Here is a 15,117-nt window from a genome sequence, read left to right as displayed (position 1 = left end):
TGTAGGCAAAGAATGCAATACTCATAGTAGTGTTATGCTTTATAAATACAAATCAAAATATTTGTTAAAAATAATTTGATTTGTACCCAAAGTTGTATAGACAAAGCCAGTTGGACGAATTGTTGCTGTAGTATCGTACATTTCGATGCTAGTGCGGAAAGTACGTCATTACTTCACGAGTACCGAGTGAAGAATGACATTTTCACACGTGTATCGAACGACGTTTTTTAATACAATTGCGAAAAAATAATAAAAGCAACAAGTAAGGAATGGAATTCGAAACTTTTATATTATTAATTCTGTGACATCATTGACATTGACATTATGAAGAGGTGTTTTTCTAGCTTTTATTCGACTAGAATAGATTTTGTTATTATTATTGAACCCACTTCAATGAAAGTTTTTTTTTAAATGCATGTTCTATAAGACAGAAACAATTGTAAATATTAAAACATTGTATTATTATTACCTAAATATCGTTATTTACGATTATTTGTGTATAGTATATTTATAAAAGCAATATCGAATGTTGCCTTTGGAAACTTAAAACATTCTTGCAGTAAGAAAATACGCCTCTTCTTTGACAGGCGTTCCGTTCCATTCAGACAACTTATTAAGAACGGTTTTTCAACATTAAAAAATAAACGTGTTATAATACTTATAATGATGAAGAGGTAAGTAATAAAATATGAAATATGCATATCTGTATTAAAAAAATATTTTTTTAATACAGTTGCTCAAAAAGTGCTACTTTTCGTGGCTGTTTAGCGTGCGGAAAGTTGGTTTTCGCGAATTAGTGCTTTTTACTTTTCCAATTTTTTTAAATTTTTACTTGTTCCAATTCATGACTACTTATTGATGAGTGTTAATATTAGTTTCCTTTAAACGTTGTAATCAACATAAAAACCTACTGTTAATGTAAGAATACGAAAAATATGCATATTTCATATTTTATTACTTACCTCTTCATCATTATAAATATTATTACACGTTTATTTTTTAATGTTGAAAAACCGTTCTTAATAAGTTGTCTGAATGGAACGGAACGCCTGTCAAAGAAGAGGCGTATTTTCTTACTACAAGAATATTTTATGTTTCCAAAGGCAACATTCGATATTATTTTTATAAATATACGATACACAAATAATCGCAAATAACGATATTACGATATACTAATTTTTCGTATCTAAGTAAAATTTTTTTTGTTAATTTTTTTTTGTGTGTTTTGCAGCATCCAAGTAAACGTTTTATCTATCTATCTATCTATCTATTTAGGTAATAATAGTACAATGTTTTAATATTTACAATTGTTTCTGTCTTATAGAACATGCATTTGAAAAAAACTTTCATTGAAGTGGGTTCAATAATAATAACAAAATCTATTCTAGTCGAATAAAAGCTAGAAAAACACCTCTTCATAATGTCAATGTCAATGATGTCACAGAATCGCCTACGGCTCGTGGCAAGATATCTCGGTACTCGTGAAGTAATGACATACTTTCCGCACTAGCATCGAAATGTACTATTTTATGTTAATTACTGGCAACTTTTTCTTGAGAACGGACAACACATAGGAGTTTGCAAACATGCGCAATTATAAAGGGTCATATATTTCCTAGGAAGTCAATAGGCCTTGTATCCTATAACCCCCCTTTAACCCCCTATAAGGATGACTTCTGGGATAAAAACTACCCTATGTCCTTCCTTTCCCCGGCACTCAAACTATCCCTATACCAAATTTGAACTAAATCGGTTCAGCGGTTTAAGCGTGAAGAGGTAACAGACAGACAGACACACTTTCGCATTTATAATATTAGTAAGTATAGAAGTATGGATATGGATTGCACCCAAACTAAGCATTGCACATGCACCTGAAGGACCCTCCAGACTATGTGCGTGAATCACGGCGCGACTTCGCGGAGAGAACATGTCGCGACGTTGACGTATGACTCCACACTCGCAAACTTCACGGCGATTTCGCAATTTGGTTCTCGCCAAGATGGCGGAAAAGCATCAGCTGATCGAGCTTAACTGTTATCTATGGCATCATACGTGATTTAGCTATTTTTCCATTTTGTTTTGTTGTAAAACCGTAAAGTATAGCCGCTTTATATAATATAATTATTATTTATCTTGTCACATATGAGTCAAAATACTGTGTAATGTGGAGTCTTGCCAGTTCGCGCTTCGCGCCTCCTTTGACGCGGGCTAATAAACCGACACAAAACGGGGAACTAGGCGCGAAGGCGTGAACTATCTGCGAAATCGACGCCACACTTACGTTCGCGGCTACGCGCCGTGATTCGCGCATGAGTGTGGAGGGCCCTTGACCATTTTGGATTTTTCATTTTGATGCATAATTTCCACAATTTTGGTCAGATTTTTTTTTGGTATCAATATGGCTTGAGACGTTAATATTATCAAAGAGGATATAATATTAGCATGGTCACCACCTGGCTACATGAACACAATTTAGACAAACAAAAACAAAAGTAATTCAGTCAACCCTTGCATTTGCACTTAGATATCAACGACAGTCCAATTGAAGAAGTCAGTGAATTTAAATTACTAGGCATAAAATTGGACTCCGGCATTAACTGGAAATCGCACATCAAAATATTAAATCAAAACTTGCAAAGTTTGTATATGCACTTAGTGTCTTAAAAATAAATAACAATTTGGAATCTGCGATGACGGCGTATTATGCGTACGCGCACGCCTGGCTTAGTTACGGCGTAGTCCTGTGGGGTGCGAGCACCCATGCTCACCAACTATTTGTTATGCAAAAGAAGTGTGTTCGCATTCTGACCAATACACGCATTCCAAATAGTTGACGACGGCATTTTACAGACCTTAAAATGTAAACCCTAGCAAGCTTGCCATAGTTAAAAATGGTCCCTTCTATCGATGTGTCCAAATAATGAATAAAATCCCCAAAACTATTAAACAATTAAGCGACATCAAGTTATTTAAGAATAAATTAAGGAAGATACGGATCAATATTTAGCGAACATGACATAATATATATACTGAATTAGAATGAATTTATTATTATTGTTATTCTAATATAAAACAAATTGATTGACATGCAGACATATATAATTATAAAACAACCTTTCAAATTGCTCTCATGTTTAAATTAAGTTTAAACCTAGTGTTGCATGATAATTATTGTACTTAATTGTAATTTATTTAGTTGTTAAGTAACATGTCCTATATTGTATGCCCTAGCAGGGTATCATGTACCTACTAAGACTAAAATGTAAGACCTTAATGTACTATATGAATAAATTGCTCGTGAACTGTGGTATATTTTGGTACACAGTGTATGAATTAAATATAGTATACCCACACGTGTCGTCTTCCGGCAGTTATCGAGATCTATATATATATATTTTTTTTTTTTCAAAAACGCTTAATTTAAAACTTAACTAATAACACTGACATAGATTGCTGGTTATAAAGCGTTCCTGAAATGGTCTCCACTCAGCTTCATGTCAAGGAACCTATGAGGCCCCCGACGCTGGTCTTCCGTGGAAACCCTTCCGAGAGAGCGCAACAAATACAACTTAAATATAATTACAACAGCTATACGAATCAAATATAAAATAAATAAATAAATATATAATACTACAGCTATACAAATTAAATATAATTTTAGTTGAATTATTATAACTATTGATCCACATTAAAATATATAAAGTATATATAGTCCTCCTCATCGTTTTCGATTACGGCGACCCTAAATAAACATTATGGACGTTGTCTAGCGTGAGCCCTAATGTGGCTGGCCAGGCCGAACTTGTTCTTAAATGCTCTATTGCGGAAAGAAAGACCTAAGCCCTCCTACGTGTACACGTTCAAGGCAGCTCGCCAACTTTATCGAGATCTAATACCATACCTAACAACATACCTACTAAAAGTTGGTAGCGGTTTCCGGATCTGAACTATCTCTTCGACCGTTTCCCATAAGCCATCAGTACTGCCACTGCCATAAGGCATAGTACAATATTAGAAAAGATTGACGCCAGTGCAACGCCAGTGTGTCTACTGATCAAATTGGTCGATTTGATCATCCCGTCCTGACCTTAAAGGACGCAACTTAGTGAAAGCGAGATAAGCAGATAAGCTGACCGGATCAAAGTTGGTCCGGTACCCTCGTCTCTAAGCCTATAAAAAACGACAGTTCAGTACATTCATTCTTTTTTTTTTTATTGATTTCATGACCATGGGTACATTCATTCAATTTACCAGTGTTGCCAGATCGTACCTTTTAGTACGTTTTACGTACCTTTTGAACAGCGTGCGTACTTAAAACGTACCCCGCCCAAAACCGTACTAAAATCGTACTTTTGGCTAAACCGTACATTTTAGTACGATTTTACGTACTTTTCGTATGAGTGGTTCAAAAATATGCCAAAATGGCGTAGAAATAATAGTGACAGACCAAAAAAGTAAATTTATGACTTGTTTGTTTTGGTATTTTTATACCTTACTATTTTGCGTACTTATGTAGTTTTCGTGGATTATCAGTTAAAAAAAATCACCCGTTTCTAAAACACTTCTTCTGTTTATACTGTTTTTTGGAACAAAAAATGAAATTGTACTTCTTTTGGTAAAATCGTACCTTTTTTAGATCGGGGTCGTATTTTAGTTTTCAGTGCTCTGGCATCATTGAATTTAGCTGACAGTTTGCTAGTGATTATATGCTCTTTGCAGTTTACATTTTGCTTTCAAGAGGTCGGCGGGTCAACAAAAATGTGTTAGTGTTCTAGTACGTAGACTTGGAAAATATTATTTGTCATCATGGTTTTTGCTCTTTGGCTTTAAATATAGTCTTGTTTGGTATGCATGTAAGTTATTATTTGATGGGGGACACATTTCATCTTATTTTGTTTTTATTCGAAGGTTACATTTATGATGCGAATGTTTTGTAGTTCACTAATTTAACAATTTTTCTCGATATTTTTGGTTGAAAAAGTTCTTATTCCGCAATGTAATGATACGCAGAATAGTATAATTAGCGTCTAATGCTGTCTCACTAAACAAATACATTATCTCTTTTTTATTTTATTTTATTTATTAACTAACTTTACATTTACAGTTAAACCAAACATGCAAGTTATGGGTTATAAACATATATGTACTTAAAACTAAAATAATATGCTTATCACTAAATTAATTAATATTAATAGTTGTGGGCGTGGATATTGATTCTAGGTAGCGGGCTGCTGTGGCTAGGAATTTCGGTTCTGGGATCTATGACCAATTAGGCACTCAACCAACAATATCGTTTCGTCGTCAATTCGTCATTATCTTTAGGAGCAATAATATGAACAGTGTTGTTATTTTTATAAATACATTACATTGTGTTGAAATATACCTGCATCATTGTTTTTTGTTTCGTCATACTATTACACACACAATCATACATACAATTTTTAATGTTCTGTATTTAGATTCAAGCTCAAGTAATCCTAAAACAATGTCTAAACACGTCAATTTTAACTATTCTTGTCTCCAGAATTAGGCAAACTACATTGACATGAGATTGACAGATAAAATGATACCAGGAATAGCAATGAAAAATGACTCAGTTATATATGTTGTTAAAATGATATTGATAAGTAAGAACGTTGTAATTAGTACCCATGTGATAATTATAAAGGGGTAACAAACGATCTTGATTTATGAAATGTCACAAGAAAAGTGGTTGATTCGATGGTAAGATTGTGACGTTACCGATCAGATCAGGAGGTGCGGATGCGAAAATGCCAAATTTCGATGTTAGTTTGCAGGTTTGGGGGCCAATTGTTGTTTCAGGAGCTCGTTTGTCTAGTACTAGCACCCAAAAGAAAAGGATGAGTATAGTTTACTGACAATTTGGTTTGACCAACTATACCAACGAACATATGTAAAAAAAATACTTAGTTACATTTGAACTGACTGCGCAAAAGTAAAATTAGTGGTAAAATTTCGCAATATTAATATAATAATTCAAACTTTTCGAAAATATTGATATGAACAGCACTGGTCAAATTGTGGTATCATCTGTGCATCTGCATATTGACTTGTCAATTTAGTTTGCCTAATTCTGGAGGCAACTTTAGACCTATTCATCAAAGTCATTGGGAATCATCAATAGTTAAAGGGCTGCTTGAAGGATATGAACTGCTTTTTATAAATGGTATAATCATACCATTCTGCCTGTTAATTATACCACACAACTTAAATATATTTTGTGAAATTTATATGGCAAATTCTAATGATGTTCATCAGTCGAGTTATAACATTTTAAAAACAATTTATCAGTTATTAGCTTAAATAAAATACACCTTTTAATAATTATTTACAATGACTATTATGCCTTATAAATAATTATTTCTAATATGGGTAAAATTTTGGGAATATGTAGCTAATATTTCAGGATTAAATTAATGTATTTCTTTTCCAGGTCAAGAATTAAAGACTCAGAGCAAATTCCATGCCCCTTCTTGAAATTCTTCTAACCACTCTGTTCTAAGTGGATATGTATATATTATATGCATGTTAACGGCTCTGGTAGCTAATCTACTCTGATCTGTCTATTGCATAATAATTATGTTGTATATTTTGTATTACTATATATTTATAACGATATGCAGAAGTTGACTGATAGGTTTTGCAGATATTTATTGCTCACATCAAATTATTTTAATAGCAGGACACATATCAGAAAATACTCACATTTAAGTTGTAAGAGAAAGTCATGCTGCACTGTGGACAGAGTTCAAATATCGATATTTGGACAGATATACATCCCCAGCCAGCAAGTGCAATCATATGCAAATGCAAAGCCAACACTTCGTTTGAAGAGACTTACATTAAAATCCAATAATTTAAATAAGATAAAACAAATGAGTGAACCTTGGCAGCCCACTCCAAACCATGTTAGCTATGGAGGACAGTTTGTTGAAATGTGAGTGTTTTAATGTCAATCGTGTATTTCATATAGCTACTAATGAGAAGTACCTAGTCGGCTCATAAGTTCTGTCATATACATAGTATCAAATAAAATCAAAAGTTTAAGTTTATTCCGTATAATTTGTACAGCGTTTGAAAGCTTATAAACTAGAGAATCTAAATGTATAACATTTATTCAAAATGACCGCCATAATTATCTACACAGGCTTGAAGTCTTCGTGGCCAGTCGTCAATGGATTCACGCACCATTTTCATGTCGATATTGGCCACTGCCGTAGCAAGAGATTTTTTCAGCGAGTCTAGATTTGCATGAGGTTTTGAGCACACCTTTTCCTCTAAATACTGCCATATTTTATAGTCTAAAGAATTAAGATCTGGGCTAGAGGAGGGCCAATCTTCATGCCGTATAAAGTCGATTTTATTGGAGGCGAGCCAGGCTTGTGTAGACTTTGCCTTATGGGCTGGAGCAGAGTCCTGCTGGAAAACCCAATGCTGGTTTAGAAACATCGTATGGGATAGTGGTTTCACAATATTAGTCAACACCGTGTCTTGGTACACTTTGGCACTAGTTTTTACTCCTTTCTCAGAAAAATGCATACTAGTGACGCCCGCATAAGAAACTCCCAGCCAAACCATCACAGATGAAGGTTGATGACCTCTTTGAATACGGGGAATGCTATTAGACGCTTCTTTACTATTGCGAGCGTACACTCTATCATTTTGTTTATTACAGTTTTCTTCTATGTCAAAAATTTTCTCGTCCGAAAACAGTATACAACGGTGCTTATTTTTAGCGTACTTCTTCAATAAAGCTTTAGATCTTTTAAGCCTTAAAGCTTTAAGCCGACCATTGAGAAGATGGCCAGTTTTTCGTTTATAAGCACGAAGTCTCAGGTCTTGATTAAGCACTCTTTTCACCGTGTTTTTGCTCAAACCCATCTGGAGGGCCATAACTTTTTGTTTCCTAGCGGGATTTCTGGCAATGCGTGCCCTAATTGCTTGTACAACCGCTGGAGTCCTAGCTGTACGCGGACGACCGCTTCTTTTCTTGTAATTTAAACTAGAAACCTCACTGTATCTTTCTATGGTACGATACACAAATCTTAGAGAGAATTTTAAATTTTCAAGTAGCATAAAAATTTTAGTCGGCGAGTGACCACAACGATATAGTGCAATTATTGCGGTACGGCTATCTTTAAGCGTCCACTCCATGTTGAAGAAAACAGAAAATTGCAAAATTATACTACTCAAATATTTAATAAAGATTCGAAATTCAAATGCAGAACGGTTTTTGTTTTAGGAGTTCCAAATTTAAATTTTAAAGGCCAGTGACAGAACTTATGAGCCGACTAGGTACAAAGTTACAAAACTTTATACATTATTATTATTAACTGAAATAACACTTAATTACATGTGAAAAAGCTTGAAATTATTTTAGCTCTGATATTTCTAAAGCAATATTGTTTTCATGGGTCCACAGAAATACTCAAATGCTTGTTATTGTGTTGTCAACTGACTAAACACAACTGAGAATATGTATTTTAAATATTTTTTTAAATGTATCTCTTCTAATTTGTATGTTTTAATAGTTGTAGTGATGACGACAGTGCCACTGAAGCCTGGCAGGAGAACTACAGTAGGGAGTCTACAAGTTGTGCTAGTCAATCTCTGAATTCATCAAATATACCACCAGATTTTCGGGTCTGGGAGTCAACTGGCAAAACTACTAAATACAACAGTGGTAAATGAGCTTTTTGCAAATAATGGCAGATTACCTAATGTTATTTGTCGTAATAATTATTTGATATAAGCAGTGGCGTAACTGGGGGGCCGGGGGGGGGGGGGGGGGCAGAGGGGGCCTGTGCCCCGGGCGCCATCCAAGGGAGAGCGCCAAAATGGGCAAAAGTCAAAGTAAAATAGTACATTTTACAACTAGTGTGAAAAGAATGTCTCTTTACCACTAGTACCGAGGTATCTTGCCACGAACTGAAAGCGAGTGGCAAGACTCGGTACGAGTGGTAAAAAGACATTTCACAAGTGTTGTAAACGACGTTTTTTAATACAATTGCGAAAAATAATAAATTAATATATCATTAGTAGAATCATACCACCAACTCAAACCAAAACCAAAAGTACCTATACAGCCCGCGATACGCGAGCTGCCGCAGCCTACCTTCATACTCGTGCGCGCCCCGGCCGCGGCCGCCGCGGGCCCGGCGCGGGTTGGTCAACGACACCTCCTCATAACTCATGAGGCCCTGGTACCTGCTCCGCGCTAAATTCAATTTTAACTGCGTTTCGAAAGTATAGTTTGGAACTAAAAAGTAAAAAGCACTAGTTCGAGAAATTGAGCTTCTCGCACGCTACGCAGCCACAAAAAGTACTACTTTTTGAGCAACTGTATTAAAAATATTCTTTATTCAAATAGGCCTAGCATCAAGCACTTTTAAATTGCCAAGTTTTAAATATTACCTTAATCTAAATATCAGAGTAATTTATTGATGCAGTTATTATTATTCTTAAAAACATTGAATTATTATAAATATTTCAAACTTAATAATAAGAATTTCACAAAAGGATCGTCAAACACCAAAATTGTATAAAAAAATACTAGTCTAGAAACTTTCTAGAATAAAAATCTAAATGTGAAAAAATACGGATCACCTAATATACCTATAGATATTCATTGACTTATCAACTTCATCATTATTAACATAATAATAAATAATTAATTATTTTCAATCACAATCCCACGGTGTTTCATCATTCATGTAGTCTTGTGTGCTATAATAGGCTTTAGATATAAGTTTACGTTTTACATATTACAGATAATTCAGTGATGATATTTGGAAGTTTATTATAAAATCTTACACAATTTCTCATGAATGACTTTTTAATTTTATGGAGCCGAGTGAAGGGTACTGCAAGCTTATGCATATTTCTAGTATTATGTATGTCACAGTTTTTCTTAAAACTAGCAATGTTTTTATGTACATACAGAATATTCTCATAAATATATTGACAGTGCACTGTCATTATGTCAATTTCCTTAAATTTATCTCTAAGTGAGTCTTGTTGGTTCATTTTATATATTGCTCGAATAGCCCTCTTCTGCAGAACAAAAATGGTATTTATCTCTGAAGCACCACCCCACAGTAAAATACCATATGACATACCGCTATGGAAGTAACTAAAATATACTAATCGAGCTGTTTTCACATCAGTTAACTGACGGATTTTGCTCACTGCAAAAGCTGCAGAACTCAGTCTATTCGAAAGAGTATCAATATCAATCAGAAGTTATACCAAGAAAAACTGTACTATCAACCAATTCCAATTCCTCGTCCTTCACAATGACACTTGTTTGCACATGCCTTACGTTACTACTAGTGACAAACTTAATACATTTAGTATTTTTCTCATTTAACAATAAGTTATTAACATTGAACCAATTTACTACTTCTGAAATAGCATCGTTTACATCATTGTAAGCTTGTTGCTGTCGTTTGACTTTGAAAATAGTTGAGGTATCGTCGGCAAACAATACTATATCATGGTGGGTCTTTAGAAGGTATGGCAGGTCATTAATGTAGATAAGGAACAGGAACGGCCCCAATATTGATCCCTGCGGTACACCCATAGAGACCAATGACCCCGGTGATCGCTGTCCATTCACATCGACCCTTTGTATTCTACCGTGTAAGTAGGACTTAATTAAATTCAGTGCCGATCCTCTTACTCCATAAAAGTGCAGTTTCCTGACCAATGTTTCATGACAGACGCAATCGAAGGCCTTAGATAAGGCAGCAGCAGGGAAACTTTTGTCAGTCGTCGGGGGGCGCAAATTTGGTGACTGCCCCGGGCGCCATATCCTCTAGCTACTCCCCTGGAGATAAGCATAGCTAACAGAAACTGTAATTACAAATATTACAAGGCGAATCATTTGGCTTTGACAGTAAAGTAGATATTGTACTGGATATTATATTATACTTGCACTATATCTCAATAAATTAAGTGAATGTTTCTGCGGCGTATACTGCGGCTACTGTGCTACGTAAGTATAAATAATAAATGTGTTGCAGGTAACCCGTTGAGGTTTCGCGTGCTGTCGTACAACGTATTAGCGCAGTATCTGTTAGAATGTCACCCGTACTTGTACACACAGTGCACGCCTCGGAACTTGAAGTGGAAGATCCGAGCGGCGCGACTATACGACGAAATATTGAAGTTGGCGCCCGACGTAAGCCTGAACATCATCTTTATTGCCTAGACTAGACTTCCTGAAACATCGTCCATGTGGAGGCAGAGGCTTGCTATTCTCATATCAGCTTGAACCTCCCTATCCTATAGGGTTTGAAAGAAAAATACCCGAGATGTTGAACATGGTTCCATTTCTATATGACTAATTTTACTGCAATTGTTCGCCCGTGTTTGGTCTCCCAATAAGGTACTGGGTACATAAATTGCCCCTTAAACATAAGAAGAAGTCTGTCATCAGAAAGTCACATGTTGATTATGTGTTTATATTTCAGATTCTATGTCTCCAAGAAGTACAAGCGTCTCATCTAAACAGTTTTTACTCTAAATTTGAGAAAATTGGTTACTCTGGTATATTTAAAAGAAAAACGGGACACCGACATGATGGATGCGCTATTTATTTCAAACACTCTCTTTTTGAAATGCAAGATACTGTCAGTGTAAGTAGTTGTCACAATCTTTGATGTATCATAATCCATATAAATCTGATTATATTCATGGTTTAAATAAGGGTTCCCTTTCTCGAGCAATTTTTCAAAACTATTGTATTGCCACGCAACTTGCTTTCAAAGCTAGTGTCCTGTCACTTGGGGCCTAACCAACACGACAATTGTTTGCAGAAAACGAAACGAAACGCTATTGTCTTTCTATTACTCTTCCAGTTCCATTCCATATTAGTGCGATAGAGACAGCTATCTGTCTCTAGTGAATATAGTCACTGGTGAACGTCTTCAATGTTTTCTGTCTCGATTACAGAATTTACTCAGCTTTATTCAGAAAGTATGTCTACTTAGGTTTTAGGTTAGGTTAAGTCTGTAAGTTTTGGTACCTACACAATAACGGTCTCTACACAATTAGAAAATTCAGATCAAGACGATCCCTACGAAACCAAACTCAACGAGGTTGCGTAGTACGCCAAGCAATAAGAAGGTATAGAGGGAAATGCTAGGGACACAATTTTTAACTTCGTAGCTTTGTTTGGACTAGTTAGGAGATGAACATATCAAAAGTCCCCGATCGTAACCCTGGTGCTGAGGGGGAGAGGGGGGTTTGAAGGTAAAATTTTTCGGATTTTCGATTATATCTCGGAAACTATGGGTCTGAGCGACATGGCCACTTATACAAAATGAAAAGAGATTTAATTTGTTACAAGTTTTATTAGGTAATTTTTTTTGATATCTTGTATAGTTTTTGAGATATCCGCTCTTGAAGGTTTATTTAGGGCTCTTATTTTAATCTTGATTATCTACATCAGTAAAGCTGCTAGGCCGGATTTGGTAACGTTTTCGTATAAATCGGGGGTGCTGAATTCATTTATGGTATCAACATTGACACCTTTCCGAAGTAAAAACATATAAACTTTAAACAAATAACTTTTTTTTAACTCCTCTTCACGCTTAAACCACTGAACCGATTTTGTTGAATTTTGGTAAGTAGTTGTTTTAAGTCCCGAGACAGGATATAATATAGTTTTTATCTCAAAAATCATACTTTGAAGGTGTGAAATTTGGTGTGAGGGGAATTCAGCTTCTTCGCCGAAGTTGAATTCCTGAGGTTAATACTGTTTAAATTTAGGTTTGAAGTCATGTTTGGTATCATTATCAACTAAATCAAGCATGTAGACCATCCCAAATATTATTTAAATAGGTTCAGCGGTTATTGATTCCCCATACAAATTTCCACCCCACTTTTCACACCCTTAAAAAATGATTTTGGTTATAAAAACTATCCTATGTACTGTCCCGGGACTCAAACCATCTCTATACCAAATTTCAACGGAATCGGTTCGGCGGTATTAAGCGTAAAGAGGAGTTTTATAAAAAAACATTTTTTTAAATTTTGTTTTTACTTAGGAATGGTGTCAATGTTGATACCATAAATGAACTCAGCACCCCTGATTTATACGAAAACGATACCAAACCCGGCCGATAGCAGCTTCACTGATGTAGATAATCAAGATAAAAATGAAAGCCCTAAATAAACCTTCAAGAGCGGATATCTCAAAAACTATACAAAATATCGAAAAACTTGACTGAATAAAACTTATAATAAATTAAATCTCTTTTCATTTTGTATAAGTGGCGAAGTCGCTCAGACGCATAGTTTCCGAGATATAATCGAAGAACCGAAAAATACAACCTTCAAACCCCCCTCTCCCCCCAGGGTTACGGCCGGGGACTTTTGATATGTTCACCTCCTAACTAGACTAACTAGTCCAAACAAAGCTACGTAGTAAAAAATTGTGTTCCAAGCATTTCCCTCTATACCTTTTTTTGGGCATTTATTTCCTGGCCTATAGTTTTATAACACAGTTCATAGGAACTAAAACTACGTTATAAAACTACCCTAGGGCCACTATCGGTCTTTATGATAGAGAAAGAGAGAGACGCCATCATTGATATCGAAGATACGTAGGTTGGTAATGGGTATTCATTTATCCTTAATTTTGCAAGTACTTCATGTGGTCTCTGACGGCAATGTATTAAAGTTATTGCACATTGATTACATTCTAAAATTACTATATTGTATGCTTTTCTGTACAATAACTATACATGACATACTATTATATTTTACTAGTGCGATGTACCGCTACAATCCTTGTAATTTATTTACGTTTCTTGATTTGTCTGAGTAAATAATGATAATTAAGTTCTTAAAGTAACTATTCATTAAAACACATGGTACTGCTTGCTACGCGTCTTCTTTCATCAACCCTTTTATTATCACAACATATGAATAATCTGTTGGATATAAGTAAGTCTAAGACGTCTAGAGTTTTTTTGAATCAATAAGTAATGAAATTCTGAGCGTTCAGGCGAGTATAATGTGACCATGACATGTGTTTCTAGCGATGTTTAAGTAAAATGCCTCATGTTTTTGCGTAATGGTACGAAGCCCTTCGTGCGCGAGTCCGACTCACACTTGGCCGGTTTTTTAAATTTGCCGCTTTTTTCTACTGACGGAAATAGCTTGACAAACTATATATTATGGAATACATATTATTAAGAAATTCCTTTAAAAAATAACTAACGTAGCTATTCATTTAAAAAACCGGACTAGTGCGAGTTGGACTCGCCCACCGAGGGTTCCGTACTTTTTAGTATTTGTTGTTATAGCGGCAACAGAAATACATCATCTGTGAAAATTTCAACTGTCTAGCTATCAAGGTTCATGAGATACAGCCTGGTGATAGACAGGCGGACAGACGGACAGCAAAGTCTAGGGTACCGTTTTTACCCTTGGGGTACGGAACCCTAAAAATGAAGTAGGTAATCGTAAAATATTTTATAGAAAACAAATAAAGTTAAACATTAATTTATATTTACAATATCTCCTCCTCATATTAGCGTTTTCCCCGTTGCACCCTAAAGGAGTCGGGGTACGCTTTGCTAAGATAACTCTTGAATTACCCGGGATTCCTTCACCGAAAACAATTGGCTTATACACACCTTCGGGATTATTAGTATATTATATTAAAAAATATTTCTAAATAAAAAATAGTTCAAGCCGGGGTTCGACCACTTCGAACTCGCGACCTTCGGTTTGAAAGATGCACTTATCCGCTAGGCCCTCGTCGCTTTAGTCTTATTAAATTTTAGATGCCAAGTCATTATTTATTAATCTCGCGTTTTTTTATAGGGGCTTATTTACATGATGCGAGAACTCGCATGTGAGTCCACAAGTGTGATTAGTCCGCAATGTATTATGTAACTTATCTCGTATGCGATTTCACACGCCGTTTATTTAGTAGTGTGATAGCTATTATTTGAGGCATTTCTTAATTAATTGGCCTTAAAAAGTTTATATGATATAATTGTACTATGACGACCTGTCTGGCCTAGTGGGTAGTGACCCTGTCTGCGAAGCCGATGGTCCTGGGTTTCGGATCCCGGTAAG

At 35.4% G+C, this 15,117-nt stretch overlaps 1 protein-coding gene across 11 annotated transcripts in view; it reads left to right on the top strand.

Moving 5' to 3' along the window:
* The first annotated feature begins 4,648 nt into the window (after window positions 1–4,648).
* LOC134754597 (protein angel homolog 2) overlaps window positions 4,649–15,117 on the top strand; it is a 30,611-nt gene continuing 20,142 nt past the window's right edge. The window contains exons 1-5 of one of the 11 annotated variants that reach the window (XM_063690907.1): window positions 4,649–4,762; window positions 6,701–6,958; window positions 8,553–8,704; window positions 11,046–11,203; window positions 11,496–11,660. In XM_063690907.1, the coding sequence (XP_063546977.1) occupies window positions 4,707–4,762; window positions 6,701–6,958; window positions 8,553–8,704; window positions 11,046–11,203; window positions 11,496–11,660 (789 nt within the window). In that variant the 5' untranslated portion in view covers window positions 4,649–4,706. Of the gene's footprint in view, window positions 4,854–6,454; window positions 6,959–8,552; window positions 8,705–11,045; window positions 11,204–11,495; window positions 11,661–15,117 lie in introns of those variants that run through there. The other 10 variants (XM_063690913.1, XM_063690912.1, XM_063690914.1 and 7 more) reach the window with 10 other exon arrangements.

This window comes from Cydia strobilella, chromosome Z, assembly GCF_947568885.1.
Source record: "Cydia strobilella chromosome Z, ilCydStro3.1, whole genome shotgun sequence".
NCBI lineage: Eukaryota > Metazoa > Arthropoda > Insecta > Lepidoptera > Tortricidae > Cydia > Cydia strobilella.
This window is presented reverse-complemented; position numbering and strand designations above follow the sequence as displayed.